The sequence below is a fragment of the Crinia signifera genome, chromosome 8 (genome assembly GCF_055691185.1).
Source record: "Crinia signifera chromosome 8, ASM5569118v1, whole genome shotgun sequence".
Lineage (NCBI taxonomy): Eukaryota > Metazoa > Chordata > Amphibia > Anura > Myobatrachidae > Crinia > Crinia signifera.
This window is the reverse complement of record NC_139224.1, coordinates 67645768-67669504: the sequence shown is the minus strand read 5'-3', so window position 1 is coordinate 67669504 and position 23737 is coordinate 67645768. Positions and strand designations below refer to the sequence as shown.

General features: G+C 43.2%; 1 protein-coding gene across 4 annotated transcripts in view; it reads right to left on the bottom strand.

Moving 5' to 3' along the window:
- The window catches only part of EP300 (EP300 lysine acetyltransferase), a 108306-nt gene extending 96436 nt beyond the window's left edge, over window positions 1–11870 (bottom strand). For 3 of the 4 annotated variants that reach the window (XM_083156636.1, XM_083156635.1, XM_083156638.1), the window contains exons 1-2: window positions 10741–11869; window positions 607–1235 (exon numbers count right to left, since the gene is read on the bottom strand). In XM_083156636.1, coding sequence (XP_083012762.1) covers window positions 607–1235; window positions 10741–10828 — 717 coding nt within the window. In that variant the 5' untranslated portion in view covers window positions 10829–11869. Of the gene's footprint in view, window positions 1–606; window positions 1236–10740 lie in introns of all 4 variants that reach the window. The other variant, XM_083156634.1, reaches the window with a different exon arrangement.
- Between the last annotated feature and the right edge of the window lie 11867 nt (window positions 11871–23737).

Sequence of the window (23737 nt, the reverse complement as noted above, 5' to 3'; positions counted from 1 at the left end):
TCTTAAATGATTATTTGCATAACGTGCCAAATGGGTCAATTCTATTCAGCGCACTGTCAATGGAGCTGGGAGGTCGCTCTCAGAGCTATTCTAATCAATGCCCTGTAATGCCGGAGAATGTGGGTACTCACAGGTGTTTAGTTGGAAGAACCAGCATTGTAACACAGCAATGTCCTGCTGTGATGCGGATTGTGCATCGTCAGAGCACAAAACTGCAAAGCTGGCCTAGTTTTGTCGGATTTCCAATTTCAACTCTGGAGGGATGCGAGCAGAAATCCACTAGTCAGACTTATCAGCATGCCATTTCAAATGCTCCAGGAGCTCCTCTCTCCTGGCGCTATTTACAGCGCACTGAATAGAATTACTCCCTAAGAACAAATTTTTTGATGTGTAAATCTCTAAATTAAAAAAAAATCTAGTCGATCATACATTTGGTTACACAGAGGGTAGACCTATGAATGTTCCTTGAGATTCAGCATGTGTCCCTTAAGCACACACTCCAAACAAAGATATTTAGTCTGCATTAAATATGTGGAGGCGGGTTGCATTAAATATTATGCTAATTACGGTTATCGGCAGTTAACAACATTTCTGTAATTTACTTACCTTGTTTATGCCTGTTGGCTGAGGACTTCTCATTCCTGGCTGACCTCCCATTTGTGGTCCACCTTGTTGAAGAGTCTCTGCTAAAAGGTTGCCAGAATTTCCCATACCTTGGTTAGGATAAGGCATTCCAGGACGACCCCTTCCAGTACCAAGTGACCCATTCATCATTTGTCCCTGCATCATGTTTTGTCCATTTCCAGTTGACATCATGCCTGCATTCATGCCCATTCTAGGCTGATTTCCTGGGTTGTTCATAGAGGGCATTATTCCAGCTGCTGAAGATGTGTTTAGGCCTTGAGTAGCAGGTCCTGGATTAGTTCCATTACCTCCCATGCCCAAACCTGGGGATGTCAAACCAGTCTGAGACATCGGGCTCTTTACCATGTTGTTCAGAAGTCCAATGCCCGGGCTTGTTTGCGGTGTTTGCTGCCCAAGACCCATACTCATATTTGCAGTACTACCACCTCGCAAAAGTTCAGAGAGCTGCTTATGTTTGGCGGCTGCATCAGGCACCATGCCCAAGCTGGTGTGCAGCTGACTAAGATCTCCACCATTGCTCAAACCAAACTCATTAGAGCTAATTAACTCATCAGGTAGGTCTTGCTCCAGGTCAAACAGAGACCCAAAATCTAAGAAAGAGAAAAAAATAAAAATAAGAAGTAGTTTATCATAGCTTCACGTGACTGCATTGTTCTATGAAACATTGCCCTAACTTTAGTTTTCTTTTTTTGGTAAATCAGGAAAGTCACAAAAAAAAAAAAAAAAAAAGACTACAAAATCGATATAAGACAAAATACACAACACAACTTTAAATATTTTGTTAGTAATTATGCCAAAATAAAAAACTATAGCTTAAAAAAAATAAAGCCACAACCTTTTAAATATAAAATTGTGGGGTCAATTCTATTCTGCAAGGAGGAAGCTCACAAAGCTATTCAAATCAGTGCGAGGCTAGGTTGGAGAAGGCATTTTCCAACTTGAGTTCCTCCCACAATGCTGTTAGAGCTGCATTAAGCACAAAACAGCACTGCAACCCTAGATTTGACGGTTTTATGCTCACTCCCCAGGAGGGGGGAGGTGCAAGCAGAACTCCACTAGTTGGCATCAGTGTTCTGATTAGAATAGCTTCTGTAACTATTCACAGCATGCTGAATAGAAACCGACCCCGATGGCATGTTAAAATTAACAGCACTTATATGTTCTAATACAGTGGGTTCCCAAACTTTTTTGAATCAAGGTGCCCTGAGTAAAATAATTTGTTTTACTCACCCCTAGGCCAAACATTTTGCATTGAGAAAATAAAAAAATATATATTTCATCCTTAGGGTCATTTATGTAGTAATAGACAGGATTCACTTAGGTCTGTTCACAAACCGACAATTAAAAATTGGCCATAAAGAATTTGAGTTGGTCCTGGATTACCAATTGAGGGCACCCCTGCAAGTCCCCTAAGGCACACCAGGGTGCCATGGCGCACACTTTGGATATCACAGTTCTAACATATGACTTGAATGCTATATCTTCCTGTTCATTCATTCATTTATATATATATATATATATATATATATATACAGTCAGTCCGGCACTCAACCACAAAGAGTCCAACAACCTGGGTGCCCTCCGGTTTTTAGCTAGCAAGCAGCGGCACTCAGCAGGATTTGTGATGGTGGCGAAAGGTTTTTATTCCAACGTTTCGAGGCTCCAAAATAGCCCCTTTGTCAAGGTGTACAAAATATATATATATGCAGCAGCTCATATGTCCATGTATGTTGCTGTGCATGTTACTAAGCAAGATGACAGCAATCCTCCTTTAGGGCCATTTGTATCCAGCTTCAAAAAGTGATAAAGTGGAGAGTTTAATAATGAAGGATAAACTTGGACACAAGTCTTTATTCATCCTTAACTACTATGTAAAAAAAGCTGTATCTGAATTGGACCCCTGCTGATTACCTATTTCAATGAGTCACGTTATCAGCTTCACTGAACAGATGGACATTGGCGTGTCAGGAGAGAAACATTGGAGAACAAGTGCTCTGCGTCCATTGCTGAGAGACCGGAAGCTGGTGGCGGCAGCATTATGGTGTTATGCTAGCATGGCATAATAGGGAGCCCTCTCATCCATGTGGAAAGTACGCTCTATGGATTTGGTTATGAAACTATCCATGCAAATCATGTACAGCGATATATCTTTCCTGGTTGGATGGGATCTTCTAGTAAGACATTCTAACCTGGCTAGAAATGTCCAACAGTGGATGAACTAGCACGACAAAGACTTTCAAGTACTTCACATGCCCTCTAATTCCCTGGATTTTAACCCAAATGAGCATCTTTCGGATCGACTCGATCGTCATTTTCAATCTATGGAACCTCTGCCACATACACTCCAGAAGCTATGCACTGCAGTCAGCAGGTATCCAGTCATTCTGTTTGAGTGTATTCCCTCTACAACTACTGCAATTTTGCCCAATATCATCAGATTCCTAGGCATCGGGCAAATCGCATAAGTTTTTGACCCGCTGACAGTTTTCCAGGTTCCCCCGCCGCACTGACATGCCGATGAGCCCATTCGCTAAGAGCGGCTGTCAGCTACCCACGCCAATCTCAGGAAGCTGACATTGCTACAGCTAATGTGGGCACTTTCTGGTGCCGGTAGCTGGGAGCTGTAGCATAGCAGGACTGGGAGATGACATAGCCCATCAGTGGGCGCGGCCTCAACTCCTGTGCGCTGCACTCTGCCAGAGAGGTTCTGTGCCAGAGCTGCATGTGGAACTTCTGCCGTTGGGTCCTGCCTCAGACACGCAATGGTGAACTCCTATAGAAACTGTGTATGCGGTCTGTGGGTGTGGTGGGGGGTATTTTCTACATGTGATATGCTGTTGTCGGCAGTGGCGGAAGGGGACACTAAGGCACGTTCCCCCTGCCTTTATCAAGCATTTAGTGATTTTTTTTATTTCTCATTTTACACTGCAGCAGCATGAATGAAGGTGGAGGAGCTACACCATTTTCCTCTGCAAAGTGTAGGCAGCAAGCTTATACCGCTACTTCTTAATGTGAGGATGTATCCCAGCATGGCTGCAATTTTTCTGGGAGACCAGACACCACTTTACCCCCAAACACATGGCCTCATCACCTTTAGAGTTCATAGTGTAGGGTATAGAGGGGGGTCAGGGTATAGAGGGTTCAGCGGTGTAGTGGCGGGCATAAAGGGGTCAGTAACGTAGTGGCGGATATAACGGAGTCAGTAATGTGGTCGATATAGAGCAGGCATGCCCAAACTGTGGCCCTCCAGCTGTTGTACAACTACATATACCAGCATGCCTTGCCATAGTTTTAGCATTCCCTAATAGCTAAACTGTGGCAAGGCATGATGGGACTAGTAGTTTCACAACAGCTAGGAGGGCCATAGTTTGGACATGCCTGGTATAGAGGGTCAGTAGTGTAGTGGGTAAAGACACAATTGTGTCCAAAATAGGTCCTATGAGAAGTATTCCCACCCCCCGAAACAGACCCCATAGTCTAAAATAATAACACTGCACCATTTGGGCTGCTCTCATACATTTTCCATCCCAGTCTACCCCTGGTCAGCAATGGGGGGGGGGGGGGGGGGGGTGTTTTGAGAGAATGTGCCCTGCTCGGTGGTCAGCACCCTGCTCTAAAAAAGTCCTAGAGTGAACAGTATATTATATATCCCCCTGATGAAGTCCAGCCACAGCGTAAGGGATGAAACATGTAGAAGCACTCCACTTGTCTATGCACTACAAATATAAGCTGCTTTTATTATTTAAAAACTCCTATTTATACTAGGGAGTTAACATGCACCTTCTTTCAAATCTGCACCTACTATACTCCATGGGGAGTTGCATCGTAAAGGAAACCATCTAAATGGGAAGGAACACCCCAGCAACATCCAGAGGACTTCTGGTAACCCTCCATTGTGAAACGAAGAATCCTGCTTGCACCTACAATCTATACCTGCATCTATTCTCATTCACTTCCCTATATCTCAGCTGTATTGTGTACTAAGATTTGTGCTGATAATTGTGCTCTGTTTTGCTCTTCTGTCGCTGTTATGTATACCCTGTACTGTTCTAATGTGTTTTATATGTTCAGTGCTGCATACCACTTGTGGCGGCTTATAAATAAAGATATAATAATAATCCTTCAAAAGACCCTACTTATATGAGCACAACCTAAGTACGCATATTACCTATCATTCACTCTGCACTTTCAGAATACCACTACTTCTTGGAACAACCATACAAACGTCTCTCCAAGAGAATATAATATAGATAGATAAAAAATTATATTCTCTTGGAGATATTTTTTTTTTCTATCCCATATGGCGGTGAGCTAAAATGCGCAGGAAAAAAATTAAATAAAAATCACCCTTTCCAGCTTTCAAGTGGGAATTTTTGCCGGTTTAGCCAAACCCGACCGTAACAGGCGAAATGTGCGCCCAAAGAAAAATCAATTGCATATCGCCCTGCAATCTCTCTATGCTTTAGATGGGAAATTGGGTGCATGACGACAATTGAGTACCGCCTTGTTTGATTAAAGAATTGCATTAATTGAATTTTGGGTACATAATAAAATTAAGAAAAATAAGCTTTTTAGTTAGAATGAATATGGATCCTTCCATCTGAAAGCAACCAGGTGTGTCCAAAATTTGTCCCAGATTTTTATGAAAACAACTATTTCTACCAGATATCTTGACTGTCTGACAAAGCAATATTGATTATTCAATAAATTACTAACTGTGCCTTTTTCATCCAGTTTATTAGAAGTATCACAGGTTTTCAATCAAAGTTAAGGTGCCCATACACTAGTAAGATTTATCTGCAGATCTGGCTGGTTGGAACAAAAACATGGTTACGGATGAGTGACAGTTTGTCAGTTTTCCAGCATTTCCAAACAAATGGTCAACTGTCATTTGCTCTCATCCATAACCATGTTTTTGTTCCAACCAGCCAGATCTGCAGATAAATCTGCATGTGTATGGCCACCTTTAGTCCCTTAAGGTAACTGTTCCTCCAAAATCCAAACCAAATTATTGTATCTGCCTCACATTGCGTGTTATGGCAAAAAATGCATGTTTCTCAAACCGGATTTGAAAAAAAAAAAAAAAAAAAAAAAAATTAGACATATATCCCCCCCCCTTTTTTTTTTTTTAAACTGGAGGAAAAAAAATCATGAAATTGGCGTTCAATTACTCTTGTACAGCATACATAATTAACTGAAGAAAGCATGACATTTAAAAACTTTAAACATACCTCAAGTACACAACTAAAGTTGAGACAACTATCAAATTTTTGCCTTGTTTGGGACCTGTTTTAACATTGTGTAATATTAATTTAAGTGTCAGCAGAAAGTGTATACTGCCTTCCATTACTTCCTTGGATAGTAGGCAGTTTCACAGAGAATGTTTATAAACAAAACCACTTGAATCTTGAAAGACAGGACAGCACATTTGTGATTGGTTTTGTTTCATGAAGTGTACCAGCACGTTATTCCTCATTACGTTGTATTATATATCCAATGTACCAGATGTATAATGCTGCTATGCATGTTCCAGGTTGCAGATCACTTTTGTCTACAATTTTTGTGACGTGGTCATAGAGATATGAATACTGGTTTTCCACGTATGTATGTATGTATGTATGCATGTATGCATGTATGCATGTATGCATGTGTATTTTTTTTATATAATTTTGTTTTTGTTTTTTTTAAACACATGAATGCTCACCTACCCAGGTTTTTTGTCATTGGAATCCCGGGTAAAGTGACCCGGGAAACAAGTAGAGTTTTTAGCGGGACTCTCCCGGGTAGACTAAAGTGGAAGTGGCTCTTACCCGGGATTTTAGACCTGTATTTGTCGAAAGCCACTGATTGTTCCCTCTTTGGCATTGGCTTCTGAGGTCTTTGCCCAGGGACCAGAGCACACGCTGGAGAGGAGGACTGCATGCCTTTCAGAGGGCTGGGAGCTGGCAGAGGTGGGTAAAGCTGGGCACCCAGGCCACTGGGCAGAAGCACATTTATCCAGTGGAAACTGTGAACCCAGTGCAGTAGAAACGGGGACATTGGAGCATGAGACCCTGCAAAATACCAGGTTAAAAACCTGGGTCAGACCCTGGATTTTGGTGGAAAAGTGGTATAAGGGTTATATTAACTAAAGCTTCTCAAAATCAGGAGGTGATGTTAACCAGGGCAACCAGATTTTTTGACAAATTCACTTGGCAGGGTTAATAAAAGAATACTCACTAGGCAAAAAATGTTGTGTAAAAATCTGAGATGGGTGATGGATCTCGGTGAACTTATGTGGAACAACACGTATGGGGGTGTGTGTGTGTTAGCGTCTTAAGAGCAGAAGATGAAGTGACAAGATCCAGTCCTATGTGGCGATATACATGTTATAAGCCTTATATACTTGCAGTGATTCTGACCACATGCTGCTGTACGTGATATCTACCTAAAATTAGGTGTGTTTTTAATAACATATACAAGCAATATGAAGCACTCCTTTTCCAGCACTCTGGCTTATGGTTGGGGTACCTTCCTAGTAGTAAGATATAGTAGAAGCAATTATCTTGCAAAAAAACAAGGTGTCACTCTCCAAATAAATTGTTATTCAAATCAAATGTGTATGGTACAGAGTCAGATCATTGCCAACAGTTAAGGCATACGCCCCTTCCTCAGAACAACGGACATGGTTTGTATAAAAAGTGTGAAGCATTTTTTTATATTGTAATCCCAGAAAAATACTTTTCTTAAGAATGCAATTCTAGTTGAAAAAAAAAAACAGACCGCAGTGCCATCACAATTGTGGGGAGCTGGAAACTTTAAATAAATGTAAGGTCCATACACACACACTGGGCGATTATGCCCAGTGTGTATGTACAGCGACACACAGCATACACACTGAGCGGCTTTCCCCCTGCCTGGCACCGTCAGCAGGGGGGAGATGGTTTTGCATAACCTTTAGTTTATTTCACCAGCAATGCACCCAACCTCCCATCTTAAGTGACAAGCTATTACACGTTTTATCCCAAGCTTGATGCAAAAATGACCATGTAGATGACAAAACAGGTCACTTTTCAGCTTGCTAACTCCTGCTAGCTGAAATGCCGGCTCCAGCAGCTTTTCAAATTCAAGTGAAGCAACAATCAAATAGCAGCATATACTAATTATAAACTATAGGGCGGCAAGAAGAGAGAAAAGGTTGGTCTAAATGTGATGTACCCCAAAAAATGAGGTGCATCACATTTAGACTAACCTTTTCTGTCTTCTTGCCAATAAACATTCCATTACTTTGTCTGTGGTAGCACACCCCTAATTATGATGAGGGGAAATACCCACTTAAATATATAGAAGGGGGCAATACAACTATATACAAATGATCATTATTATCTTGTGCGATTGATCCCCATACAGTACTCAGACTATAGGGCGGGGCAGGGGTGGATTCTGTGTTTATTTTATTTTTTAAGGCTCCATACACTGCTGCGACAGTGCTCCATTGAGCAGTCCGGGACCTTTCGGTGCAGCAGGATCGTGCAAACGTTATATCGCATGTAATCCCAGCCAGGCCTGTCTAGAGCAGGAAGCAATCTTGCAGATTGCTTCTCCTGCTGGGGCAACTCGGAAGGTCTGGTACAATGTATATGGGACCGCACATCGATTTCATTCGGCTACAATTTACTGCAATTGATCGCCACAATTGCAGGAAGAGAGCCCAAATTACAGCTGATTTGGCCAGTGTATGGGGGGGGCCTTTATCTCGCTTTCGAGACCAGAGATGTCTTCATATGAAACTAAACCAGACCAATGCAAAAGGGGGGGGGGGGGGGGGCGCAGAACATTTTGGCAGCTGCAGCCCATTTTCACTTGAAAACAGGGCTTGTTTTGAGGGATTTCATTTCACCTATCCAAAGGAATTGGGCTTATGTTTTTGTTTTGTTTTTCTGTGAAAACTTTACTAGTCGCTGTCTGCCATCTACCCTCCATCTTTGCACGGTGGAGGGAGCTACTGGGAAATGTAGGGTTTCTCTGCTGATGCCGCTAGCTAAAAGTTCTGTAGAAATCCCTGCATTTCATTTCTCTTTTTTTTTTTTTTAATAGGATGGGAAGACCCTGCGGCTGATATTTAAGAAAAATCTGGCACTCTTATGGAAGTTATAAATTTTTTGTACATCAAATGTTGCTCTCTTTCTTCTAGTGTATTGGATATTGAAAAGTCCTAGTAATTCAATAAATACAGTACCAGTCATATATTAGGGCTTAATTAAACCAGTCTGTTGATGCCTGCATGTACAAACCAACCAAAAACATGATCAGGTCTTCCATAAAATTGGTATAAAGTAGCTGGACAATAGATTCCAATATTATAGAGCTTCACCTAACAGATTAATATACTCTATAGCTGTTATACAGTACATGCACTACAGGTGAAAAAAAGTAACACATGAAAAGACATGTATATATAAATTATGGACTGTCTTGATTTGGTGGACAATTCAATTTGCACCTGTAGTTCCCATTTAATATGACAGGATCTATTCAATTGTTTGAGCAAACAGTCCCCCGCTGGCTGTGACAGCCACATTTGTGCATCCAAAAGGCATGGGATTAACTGTGTAAAGCAACTTCTTCCACACAAGTGCACTGCAGTTAAGACAACTCCAGCCGCAGAGACCTACTTTACGCAAATTTCTGCTCAAACATTAAGGAAAAACAAGCAAAAATTTTAGTTTAGCATCACCGCAGGGCTGAGAACCAAGAACAACCGCATTGATCCCAGTACTGTATGTCACACATCCAAAACAATTGAATTGCCCCTAAATGATAAGCAATAAATATATTGCTATGTACTAAAGTTAACTTGCTGAGAAAGCAATAGTGAAAACTGTTGTTCTAGCAAGTTACACACTGAAGGAGCCTTGAACATTTATTAAAGACTCCTTCAAGGGAATCGGCCACTGCTAGCCTAATGCTGTGTACACACTTGTACAATCTGCATGAGATCCAGATGAGATGTAGACTATGTATACAATTTAGACTATCTGCATACATTTTAGACAATATAGTGCAGATCTGCACTATATAGTCTACGCAGCCAAGACTTTCTGCATGAGATCCAGATGAGATTTTGACTATATAGTCAAAATCTCATCTGGATCTCATGCAGATTGTACAAGTGTGTACACACCATTACACACACTGATGGCAATTTGTAAACAATTCTTAAAATAAATTTAAGTTTGTTGATTCATTGCAGAAGCTTGCACAACATTAAAAAACAATTAGGAAAAAGTCAGATAATTCAAGAGGACAGACTATATAAAGACGAATGAGCATATTAAAGAAAACTATAAGCTGCAATACCCATGTTATTTCTAACATACGTATTGGAGTACCAATTTTGCACATTTCTTTCAAACATACATTTTCTCACAATAACCAATAAATCTACTGCATTAAAAAAAATTGTCAGTAAGCAGCATAGTTTTTATAATACCCACATAATGGATCACAAGTTAGGATACTCAAATATAACAGTTTTTATTGTGAATGAATGAAGGCAGGTGTTGGAATCCACCCAACACCACCCCAACCCCCCCCCCCCCCCCCCCTTTACTTGACAAAGCATATGATCACTAATTAAACTTTTGAGTCATTAAAAAGTTGAATTTTGAAATGGGTTTACTTAATTTTACTCTGCACTGAGCTGCTCTTGCAATAGATTAATATATTCAGTTTAAGTCCTAAAATACCAGTTAAAAATTAGACAATAGGATGGCATTTTTCTGAAAAAAAATGTAGTTGTAGATGCTAATGGTAAAAAAACATTAAAAAAAACGAAGCTCACATAACTAAAAGCAGTTTACCTGACAGTGGTAGCTTGGACAACAGATGCTACATTTAAGCATCTATAAATTGGAGTCAATCAGTTACATGCATATGACCAACTTTTATACACTAGAAGTATCCCATGACATACTGTATAAGACCAACGAATAGCGGTTTGAAACATTTCGTCATCATCTTAAAGAGAAACATTTTATAACTATATCATATACATGACGAACAGTAACATAGAACAGACACATGAATGAAAAAAAAAGGTGGAGTGCTAGTTACCTGGACCATCACTGGAAGACAGAGCAGGAGAAGACATCTTGGGTTTCTTGGCTGAAGGAGGCCCAGGATCAACCAAATTTTCGGCCATGACGGCAAATGTTTTTGATGTGCGCTAAAGCTCCACTATTAGTCTGTAAAACACGAGCAACTAAGACAGACAATGGATGCCTAGAGGGAAGCGCTGCTGCTCGTCCCTGCTGGGTAAGGGACCTGAAGGCTCCTCAGTATGTGGCTGTGCGATGGGCCCAGGACTCAGGTGCTCAGGCTCCCCATTCCTGCACTGCTGCTCCTGCTGAGAGGAGCCAGGTATGGGGGCCTCTCCTCAGACGTCATCCTCCGCTGAAATCACAGCACACAACTAGGGATCGGGGCAACTCACTATAGAAAAATGAGACAGGCTATCGGATTACTACGTGCGGGGTGACGGAGCGCCTATGGAGATGGGGAGACGGGATTCCCTCTACCTTACGGCCACTCAGAGGCGCAGACCCGGGTCTCTCCCCCCGTGAGAGGGCGGCATCGTTGCGCCAATAGATCACCGCGGATTTTCTGCTGGTGCAAGTTTCAAGATTACATAGCTCCTTTCCGATACCACTCGGTTAGGGATCTGTAGATCGCGAGAAGTCGGGTGTGTGACCTCCGCCGGCCGCGCCGCCAGCTGGGCTACAGACCAAGGCCCCTGGAACGACCAGCCAGGCTCAGAAGACTGCAGCCTCCGCCTCTCTGTCTGACAGAGAGCGCGGGTTCGCAGAGTGTCAATGTAGGCGCAGAACAGAGTCACCCGCCGGGCTTAGATGCTAGGGCGCAAATATTCGATGTCAACTGGCCGAAGCCGGTGTCGTCGCGGCGACTCTCCTGGGATGTAGGGGGAGCAGTATCTCCGGGTGGTCTCAGGATGAAAGTATGAAGGGGAGCGTCCCCGGGGGCCCTGGATGAAAACGTAGGTCACCGGGGAAAACGTCTACTGCTCTGCAATCCTTTTTGGGGCTCTAGGGGCCCGCTATTCTCATCTAATTCAAGTTAGAGCTCCGTCCCTAACACACAAACAAAATGGCGGCTGTTGTTTCTTCACTCCTCTCAGGGAAGCTTCGGCAGTAGCAGCCGGAAACGACGCAACGCCACAGTAAGGAAGAGATACACCCCTAGGGGTGGGACACTGTATCTGGGTGTGGCTTCGCAAGTCGCACGCTTATTGGCTGCATCACACAATGAAATTCTACAACTTGGAGGCATGCGAAGAACACGTGTTGTCGATGGAAACGTATGATTGGATAAATCACTGCAGAGTCCTTTCTGCGTCACGGACAGTTCTCGCTGTCTTAAAGGGAAGGTTTGGGGCCTCAGTTTTTCTATCCCTTCCCCCATTTTATTCGGCTCAGAATAATGTTTCGGCGGAGATTATTATGGTTACATTTTCATACTGTTGTCCAGTTACTGTTAGGTTTATTCTCACATGTAACTGGAACGAAATTGACACGAGACTAAAGGAGCTGCTTTGGTTACAGTGCTATATAACCTGCAGTCCAGATCCGTGCTGAGGAGTTAAGTGAAATGTAAATGGTGACAAAGCCACAATAAATCATTGCTATAGGAGGGATAGCATTGAAAATGGAGAATGAGATGTGAGTGTGGAAAGAATTCAGTGAAGACATTAATGTGCACCAAAGTGAATGTAGATGTAATTTGAAGGTATAAGTTATGCGGTATAACAAACAACAATTCAAATAAAAATCACCCACATGGTCTGTCAACTGGGTTAAGGAATAATTAAATTGTATGTTAAATGGAAAGCCAAAATGTTATCAAAGAAAATGTGTTTAATGTATTGACTGCTTCGTGGTTGGGATCATCATTTTCTCAATAGAGGTTTGTATATTTGCTTAGAATGGTTGTTAAATCAAATCAACTAACACCCAGTTATGGTTTTATTCCAAATTTATGTCTTAAAATAAAGATTGCTGCCTGTATTTTTGCCACAGTGACAGTTTAATGCATATTTGTCTACACTCCTACATTCTGCAGGAGACTCCCTGAAATAGGAGCAGTCTCCTTGAAGAGTCTAGAAATGTCCCCGATTTCGCCTAACCCAGCTTATGCAGCTGTTATCTTTTTTGCCTCAAAAAAGAAATCAGAGATATATAGAATCAGATGGTATTTGCACTTAGAATGTATTACATAGGCATCACATTTATTATATTGTATATGATCCGGAGAGAGAAGAAATTAAATATCACAGCAAATAATTGAAAATAAATAATCCAATATTGCAGGCAGCATTGTTATTATCAATACTTGCTACATCTCCCAATTTTCTGGATATTGCTCTCACTGTCATAGAGGGTACCATCACTACAGAAACCTTTGTGAAGGATGTGGACCAAAATCGGTATTTGAATTATAACAGCAACCACTATGATAAGTGGAAAAAGAACATTCCAAAAAGCCAATTTATGAGGTTGAAGAGGAATTGTTCATCATACACTGCCTTTAAAACCCAGAGTAAGAACCTATATGATGCTTTTTCAGAACAAGGCTACCCAGAGGAACTATTAAAAGAATCCCTGGCAGTAGTAGAAGGGATGGATAGAGAAGGTCTACTTAAAACAGATCCACAAAAACAACAAAATAAAAAGAAAAATAGGGAAGGAGGAGCGTTTTTTGTAACCCAGTTTAATACACAGGCCAATAAAATCAAGAGGATTGTAAAGAAAAATATGCATCTTCTGGAATTAGACGAACACATCAAACCAGAAATCAATATTAATAATACTGTAGTCTTTAGGAAGTCAAAAAATTTGAAAACAAAATTAGCCCCAAGTATGTACAAGGATAAGAACAAAAAACCCCTAAAACCATCATGGCTACCGGAGAAACCGGATGGATATCATGTATGTGGAAATGAGAAATGCCTGTCCTGTAAAAATATAGAAAGAAAAAATTTGAACTTTAAATCCCAAGTAACAAATGAATTGTTCCCAATAAAAAGTTTCATTAACTGTAAAACAGACTATATAATATACGTATTGACCTGCGGATGCGGGCTCCAATACGTAGGACGAACAATTAGGAATTTGCATATAAGATTTATGGAGCATAGGAGGCACATAATTGGGATGTCGAGGACAAATAGCCTGTACAAACACATGACAATCTGCCAAAAGGGGGACATGAGAAATATAACTATGATAGGGATTGAACAAATTAAACATACGGCGAGGGGGGGAGACAGATATACCCAATTGTGCCGCAAGGAGGCATATTGGATATTCTGTCTAAGGACACTAACCCCACAGGGCCTTAACGATACGATAGAAATGAACGGTATTTAGATCTGGAATGAAAAAGATGTTCAGTTTCTGTCCCTCCTTCCCCCCGTGATATCCCTAGTTCATTGTAGATAGGGGTATATCCATACAATTCATCTCATGTGGGTACCCCTGTCCCCTCCTCTCCCCCCTCTCTCTTCCTTTTTTTTTTTTTTTTTTCCCCTCAAGAAAATCCCCCCACCTTGTCCTTCCTTCCCCCCCCCCCCCTTTCCTTTTTTGTCCCCTTCTCCTCAAACCCTTCCCCTACCTGCCCTATATTCCTATTGAGCACCCCGAGAAACCTTTTCAAACCCTAAAGGAATTAGGGTCAGCATAAAGATATTAATGAATTTTTATTTAATTGAGTGTATGGGTTGTGATTATTGGTAATAATATTATCATTAGTATTGGGTGTAGTATTATTATTATTATTTAATTTAACTGGATGCGCACACACATATATATATATGTGAGATTAGTCTATGCCAACATATTATATTATATATATATATGTTTGTACTGCGTATATATGTTTGTGCGTATATGTACGAATATGTATGTGCATATTTTATATATATATTTTTTGTATATATATTTTTAGTGTTTTGATTAATGATATATTTTCATAAAATAAAAATTGGGTGATTGAAAATTATTATTATTATGATAGTAATTATTATCGTTATTATTATTTTTTATATTATTATCATGGTTGTTTTTATGATTTGATTTTTAATTATGAGGCTGGCATGATGGCAGGATGTATGAGGCAATAAATGAGCAAATCTATGGGCTAAGCGGCATCCTAATATGGGCGTGATAATAGGCATGATGAATAAATGTATATATAAAGAGGCATAGTATTATATAATGAAATCTGCATATATTTGTATAAAGACTGTGTTTTCAGGACTTCCTAATAAAGAGGCATAACGATAAAAACCCAGTGATGGTCTATTAATATGAAAAGTCATAATGGAATTACAACCAATAAAATGGCGATCGATATATTTCTAAAGGGAATGGCGACAGATAAAACATCATTCTGTATGTATATAAATGGCCGCTGGGAAGCGAGCGCTGTTACCTAACCAGAAAAATGGCCACTGATGTCATATGGATGAAATAACCAAAAAGATGGCCGCCGCTATAAGGGTAAAGCAGCGAACAGTGTTGTCAGATGAAGAAAATAACCAAAAAGATGGCCGCCGCTATAAGGGGAAAACAACAAACAACATTGAGCAAACAATAAAATAAAAAATGGCCGCCGCAATATCCTCATTGGAGGGTGAAATCGAGGTATGAGCCGCAAGATGGCCGCCGACTATGTGATATTCAAAACGAGGCGTGACCCGCAAAATGCGGAAGTCGCGGAAGCCCGCGAATGTACAGCATATAAAAACCGGCGTCAGAGGAGACAGGGCATCCAGCTGATGAAGCCGCCGAGTAAGAGAGGCGGAGAAACGCGTACTTGGAGCCCGCTCTAGCCGCATAGAGAACCAGCCGATTGGTCATCCAGACACTTAGTCTGACTGCACTACTTTGGATTACAAATATCCCAGTGGGGATCTGGACACTGTAGGAAACAAGCACCTGGAGCCGATTCTCCCCTAATAGGGAGTGAGCTATTACAGCAGCATCTACAGGCTCAGATATAGGACTTGGTGACCTGCATCCAATATAGCACAAAGTGCTGACCATAAGGAGGACTGGTAACTATTTGCTCATAAACAAACGTATGTTATTGCCTCATATATATGCAGATACAAGCCTCATAGCCAGCCCATGCCTTATATGTTCTATGTTGTATGTCATGTATGTCCTTTTTGAGTGTAATAATTGTATGTAATGTGTATTTTTTAAAATGTATTATTTGACACCCAAGTAAAATATTTTGTAATTTCCTATACAAGACTGGGTTTCTGATTATTGAGTGTGGCAGCGCTACTGAGTGGGGATATTTTCTCCACACACTCCATGATCTCCCAAAGCATATAGTTATTAATGTTATCTTGAAATATCTCACAACAAGCATTTAAGCACATATACGCCCATCTATGGAACTAGCCACTCCCTTTGGGTACACACCCTTAATGGGGCGCTGTGAAAAATTGTACTGCAAACTATAATCTCCCTGAAACTATTTTTCAAAAGTAGGCTAGTATGGTTTAATAACAACAAACAGTATGGCCCCTGTTATGCGCTAGTGCTTTTAACTGACAAGCTGCTTCACCGGTAAGACTCCTGTTAGTGAGAGACTAGGTAAAAGAATGTAGAGAAAATGGGGGTTATCGGAGTGTGCTAAACTCGGTACCACTTAGCCAATTATAGAATTATATTGGCATGATACACCAATCACCCTTCCTTATAGCAATCTTCTGTACTTGTGTAGTTTCACGGCGCCATGCTACTTCCAGGTTTTACGCTCACCACAAACTATGTCAAATAAAGTAACTTAACTCCATGCCAACATGGATAGTTCATACCTCCACTATCCATGTTGGCATGGAGCTGATCTTAAATAGCGTGGCGAGCGTAGCGAGCCACCGAGCCCACAGCGTGGGCGAGCGAAGCGAGCCCCACAAGGGGACTCAGACGCACGGTGCCATGTTGGCGCCATGAAACTACACAAGTACTTAATCTTCTGTCAATTTCCAGAATAAAAGGTAGACTTCGTTCAAACAAGAAGTTCTTTATTAAAACCAACTCAATGCGTTTCGTCAAAAGGACTTCATCGAAAATAGAAATATTACTCTCCTTATTCTCGTTGTCTTCGTTTTACTAGAGGCTCTCCATTAATTGGTATATTGGAGACATATGGAAAAATAAAATTACATCATAGTGTGATATTGTAGAGATAACAAAATTTATTTATACATCACACATTAAAAAATTATATAAACACAAATATTGCATATGATGTTATTGCTATGGTTTAAGATGGAGGTTTACCAGGAACTGGTGCTTAAGAATGCCTGTAGAATAGATCTTTCGATTCTGTAATAACCCTTGGTCCTCCGGAAAAACCCAGGGCAGAGGTGCTCCAAATCGCCAGTAATGGTAAGCTTCCTCCAAAAAGTGACATACTCCAGTCTGCTGCAACGCGTATCGGGACCTTCTGTCCCTTCCTCAGGCAGTATACTGGAATACTGGGTCATTTCCTTTATACCCTCACCCTTAACTATATCCGGGTCATGGGGTTAAAATTAAATGATCAGACTTATCTCCTAAGAACATATAAAACATATCTGTGGTGCTCTAACACTTCCTGAATACATATGCAGTTTTAGACAGTCCCCCAAAGGTGATAATAAACCAGATTTTGAAGCTCGCATTCAAATACATTGAACTTCTATGCTACTGCTGAAGTCTAGATACGTCATGTGGAATGCATCTGATGCGCTCCATATGCACTCACGAATCCCGGAAGTGCAGTGTTAGCCGCTGAAGCGCACAACCTCTCACTTGTGGAACGCATCTTCCTGTTCCTGAAGAAGAGTGTTCTTTGCCAATACAATGATATGAAATCAATAAATGGTCATTCTGAAATTCCAGATCTGACCTGATTGACTAGGTCTCAAGGGGAGTAAGGTCCTTATAACACTAAAACTTTTAAGAACTGATTAACATGAAGTGTTGACTTCAGGCACCAACTGTTGTAGCGTCTTCACAACTGATTTGTCCGGGCAGTGCAGGGGGCTCCCGGCCAGAGAGTCACAGAGGTAGACGGCAGAGGTGCTGCCGCTGCTGGGATGTCTGCTCTCCCCCGGCGTGCAGCACTGCCTCTCTCTGAACAGATGATGTTGATGGACTTGCACGTCAGTGTCAGGACTGGTGCCAGTAGCTTCAGCACTAGTAGTAGTAGTTTCCTCAATTGTTTGTCCTCCATTCTGTATACTGAAATGTGAATGTAACAGAAAAATTCAAATTATACACCTTTCCCCCACACTCAAATGGGCAGGATAGAGGCAAAGTCAGATCTGCAAAGCTGTGTGCACTTACACACTGCAGTATATCAACTCCTCATTAATGTCCTAATGCTACTTTCTAGTGTTTAACTAAACTAATGTAGAGTATACACCAGAATGACCATGATCGTTAGACAATCGAGAAACGATTTCCCTTGAACTTCAAGGATCTCTCGGTCAGTCCCTGTCTCACTATTTGTAAAAACTGTGTTTTTGTGAGAAACGATCTCGATCCGATCAGGATGCGACCATGATGGTCGTAAGACAGTCGGATCTGTGCTTCATGTGTAGTGTTCATGCTAGGCTGCTGTGCCCTGCCTCGATTTTCAAAGGGCAAAATGTGCCCTGCCCCTCTAGCAGTGCCTTACTAGAACAGCCTGCTGCCTGTCCCCGCCGGTGTGCACGAGGAAGCCCAGCACTGCTGTAGTTGCCTGGCACTTCCCCGGCAGTGACTTCGGAGGGGCCAGTGCCCGCCCCCATTGGTGATGTTGGCGTGCGCAACCTGCCTCCTTTGGTGTTGGTGGGCCGCCCCCTTTGGTGATGGTGGTGGTCAGGCCTTCCCCCTTTGGAGACAGCAGTCCAGGCCCGGTCCGCCTCCTTCATGCTGCCCTTGTGGAGCACCGCCCTGCCTAGTTCCTAGAAGGAACACTTATGTGTTTTGCAAAGTACCCATGTGACCAAGGTGAGTCATTACAGCATGATTACCTGCTTTACTATGCTCTGCTGAATCTGAGGCGTGAGATGGCCCATTGTAGGAAAGAAAGATCTTGCTGGACTAAGCAGTGGCTGCTGAGTCGTCAGACCATAGGTGCCGATTCTGTGGGTGCTCGAGGGCCCGAGCACCCACGGAAATTGATGAGCACCCACGGGCCCGAGTCCCGCTGCTGTGCCACTATATTAACCTGCTAATTTGCGGCTGCAGCACCCACATTGCCGGACCCACCACCTGGGAAACAGTATGCCCAGAAGAGTGTATTCTGTCCGCAGAGTACCTGCACTGTGGGGGCATTTATGTACCTGAACTGTGGGGGCATTTATGTACCTGCACTGTGGGGGCATTTATGTACCTGCACTGTGGGGGCATTTATGTATATGGAACTCTGTTGCCGTAATTTGAATATTGGAGACAACTGTGCTCCGTAATATCAATTGGTATTATTTTATGGCCACACCCCTTCCCCATGAAGCCACTTTTTGGCTTGAGCACCCACCAGCAAAAACATAAATCGGCACCTATGCGTCAGACTACTTCTCACATGCCAGTCTGCTCAGGCACATTAGGGAGAACAATCAGGATGACTACAGGAAATGTTCTGCTAATTGCTGCACCTGGTGACCCTTTACACCGAGAAGCAAGATACCAAGTATTGGATGGCTATCCCTGCTGAGGACCGGCTGGTGGTGACCCTGAGGTTTCTGGTGACAGGACGAGGACGGTCTCTAGCTGACCTGAAGTTTGGATCCCTCATCTCCCTGCAAGCTTTGGGCCTCATTATCCTGGAGACCTACAAAGCCATTGTGGAGGTGCTGCAGTACCAGTGTTGCAAGGTAAGGAGGGAAAATACACCGTACACTCTATTGTGAATACAAAAATTATTTTCATAATAAATAGGCCTAGGACAGACGCTTAAAAGTTTTTTTAGGCCTTTAAAATATCAAAATGGTGCAAATATATAGCAAAATATATGAACATTATGGGCCTTATTCTAGTTCACTCTTTCTGACAAAATCCTTCTTAGATGGACAAAACCATGTGCACTGCAGGGGGGCAGATGTAAAATGTGCAGAGAGAATTAGATTTGGGTGAGTTATTTTGTTCCTGTGCAGGGTAAATACTGGCAGCTTTATTTATTTATTTATTTTTTCAAACAAATTTTATTGTAATGGTCACATAAAACAATGACATACTTCAAGGAGACAATTCTTTCCTTGTTTGACAAATTGCACCACGCAGGGTGACCAATTTTTTGTTTTTCAACACTAACATAATACAATATGCAGTCAAATAGTGCTATCTTAATACCTTGACATAGAACATACTTCAATGATGATATGTTATGAATTTCAATCTGATGTCTCTTTAATTTGAAACGCAAAGAGCACCATTTTAACTTACATCAATCAAGACAGACTAGACAAGACACAGGGAAAGTACATGAGAGGAAGGGTGGTGAGATGTCTATGGCCCTTATTCTAATCGGATCGGTACGGCCCGCGTGCGGCCGTACCGCCGATGTTTTTACTCTGCACATGCGCAGAGGTCAATCTGCGCATGTGCAGCCCCCTTCGCCGCAGACGGATTTCGTCCGCCGCAAAGGGGGCGTATAGGGGCGTGAGAGGCATCATGCCCTCATTTCCCTATGTGTACGCCCCGCGTTTCATGGGCGTTCCCATGCAAACGCGGGGCGTACGCATGGTAATGAGGCCATGACGCAACTCATGGGGGCGGAAAGCTGACGTCGCCGGATGTCAGCTTTCAGCCCCCATACAAGCTACCACACGGACGATTGTCCGTGTGGTCTCAGCTTGCGGGAGCTGCCGCGGCGTGCGGACCTGCCTTCGATGGTCGACGACCATCGAATGCAGGGGGCAGCTCCCACCATGGTGGAGGCGTAGCCTCCACCATTTTTATGCGGATCGCCAGCCGTCCGTGTACGGACGGCCGTGGCGATCCGTAGGGTGGGCGGGGATTCGTCTGGTGCGGTCGCAGCCGCATATGCGGCTCGACCGCACCAACCAGAATAAGGGCCTATGTCGGGACTCCGGATTTAAGTTGAGCAGTGTTTAAAGCACATTGTGGGTCAAGCAGATCTCTCCAAATATTGGCCCTTATTCTGGTTGGTGCGGTAATATCCGCGTGCGTTCGTGCCGCCGATGTTTTGTGTCTGCGCATGTGCAGAGGCGTCTCTGCGCATGTGCGAGCGGGGCGTATGGCCAAATCCCGCATGAAATGTGAACACTCCGAACAGGGGGTGGAGAGGGGTGTGAAGGGCTGTTTGGGCTCATTACCATATGCATACGCCCCGCGTTTCATGGGCGTTCCCATGCAAACACTGGGCGTACGTATGGTAATGCAGTCATGACGCACGTGTAGGGGGCGGACATATGACATCGCCGGATGTCAGCTGCCCGCCCAGATCCCTGCTTTTGCACGGAAAAATGTCCGTGTGGTCTGAGGTTGCGGGAGCTGGTGGACCACTCGGTCCTGCATTCGATGGTCTGCGACCATCGAATGATGGGGGAGGTTCCCTGAGATGGAGGAGGCGTATTCCGTCCAAAATACACGTGCGGTCCGTTCGGCCAGCTTCTTACCGCGTACGGACGGAGTTGGCGATCCGTATGGAAGGCGGGGTTTCGCACGCACGGTCCTGGCCGCATATTCGGATCCGGCCGCACCGATCAGAATAAGACCCATTGTCTGGCAGTTTCTTGGAGAATTTCTATGTACTACTTAATTTTCCTATCAAATACCATGATGTGCAGGGCCGGCGCTAGCCGCTCAGCAGAACCTGCAAAGCAGGGAGGCGCTGCGCTGGAGAGGAGCTCTCCTGGCTCTGCTGACCCTGCTCCTTTGCGCTGCTGCTACCACACCTGTCAAAATGCATGACAGGGCAGCACAGGCAGCAGCTTGCAGAATGGCTTTCCCCCTCATGGCCGCCCATTGCCATTCGCCGCGGCTTCGTGCAGCAGCAGCTTGCAGAGTGGCTCCCCCCCCCCCCTATATCAGAGCCGCCACCTGTTGTCATTCCCCGCTGCGTGCTGCGGCAGCTTGCAGAGTGGCTATCCCCGAGCCTCTTGTACGCCCGTTGCTTTGCGCTCTCTTCCTTCCCCCTGCTGGCCAGAGAACAGTAGCCTCGCTCACTTCCTCCCACTTCCTCGGTGTCCCGTGCCCGGCTCCTCTGCCCCTACATGGCACTGGCACGCTCTCAGGTAGTGAAACGGTCTCAGGGCCCCATAAACCTCTGAACTTCCTGTCGTACTTATCCTCAACCTGGGTGCCTACAGGTAGGCACCCATTTATTTATTTTATTTATTACATACACACACACACATATTATATATATATATATATATATATATATATATATGCAGGTCATGTGTTAGTTTGACTGAGTGTCAACATTTAAGTGTCAGCTTGTCAGCATCTGTCTAGGTGCCCATGTGTCAGCATCTGTGTCCTTGTGTCAGCATCTTTCTGTGTGTCAGGGTCCACCTATCAGTGTGTCAGGGTCCATGTGTCAGAGTCCATGTGTTAACATCTGTGTGTCAACATCTGTCAGTCTTTCCATTTGTCATTGTCCCAGCATCTGGGTGACACCGAATGTGTGTTATTATGTCAGTGGCTGTCTGTGTGTCAATCTCAGAATGTGGCAGCATGTCCATATGTCAGTCAGTCCACGGGTCAGCATCTATGTTTCAGTACTCGTGTGTCAGCTCCTGTCCATGTGTCCGCATGTATGTGTCTAGGTGTTAGTGTCTACCAATATGTCAGCATCTCTAAGTGTGTCAGCATCTGACTGTGTCAGCATTTGTGTATCTGTGTGTCAGTGTAACAGTAGCTGCCTTGTGTCTGTGTGTCAGGGACTATCAGAGTCTGTATGTGTATGTATGTGTGTCAACATCCCTTCCCTTCCATTGCCGCTACTATCATCTTAAGGTCATGGCCCCTTTTAAGTAGTGACTCTTCGGATGGACACTAAATAAATATAATATATATATATATATATATATATATATATATATATATATATATATATATATATATATATATATATATATATATGTAGAAAGAAATTGGAGAAAAAGCGCAGATATGAGCAAAGTGTAAAACAAATTTTACTAAAAGTGCAGGCTCACATACATCATAGATAACAGCAAACAGCTTGCCACAGTGATATCCAACACGGTGCACCAACGACTTGAATAGCCGGGACCAGCCTTTTCGCCGCCACCAGGGCCTCCGTGGTCAGGAACTCCAAAGCACAACGTTGTCAGTTTAGGCCACGCCCAACTGGTTTCGTCATCTGGGGACTTCGTCAGGGGGTGTAGCCATCCCCCTGACGAAGTCCCCAGATGACGAAACCGGTTGGGCGTGGCCTAAACTGACAACGTTGTGCTTTGGAGTTCCTGACCACGGAGGCCCTGGTGGCGGCGAAAAGGCTGGTCCCGGCTATTCAAGTCGTTGGTGCACCGTGTTGGATATCACTGTGGCAAGCTGTTTGCTGTTATCTATGATGTATGTGAGCCTGCACTTTTAGTAAAATTTGTTTTACACTTTGCTCATATCTGCGCTTTTTCTCCAATTTCTTTCTACATGTGATTGGGACAATTAAAGCTAAGGTCTGGCTTTATTTGGAGAGAGCTGCACTACATCCTGACCCAAGGACGCACTCCTATTTTCTGAAGCTTGTGGCTGTGCGCAGTCTGGATCTACATTTTGTATATATATATATATATATATATATATATATATGCATTTTGCATAAATGACAAGGACCGCACAGTACAGGAGGAGGCATAACTAGCAACTAAATATGTAGAAGACCAGCTGTGTCTACATCTGCTCCAATCCCAGCCAGGCCACACATGGTCCCAACTGTCATGGTCCATTCCTCCTCATGCCACATCTGACTTTCTTCCACTACATGCTGGCTGTCTAACCACCTGTAAATGTCTACTCCCTCCACCCCATCCCGTGTACCTGTAGCTGTCACTTCATCACTC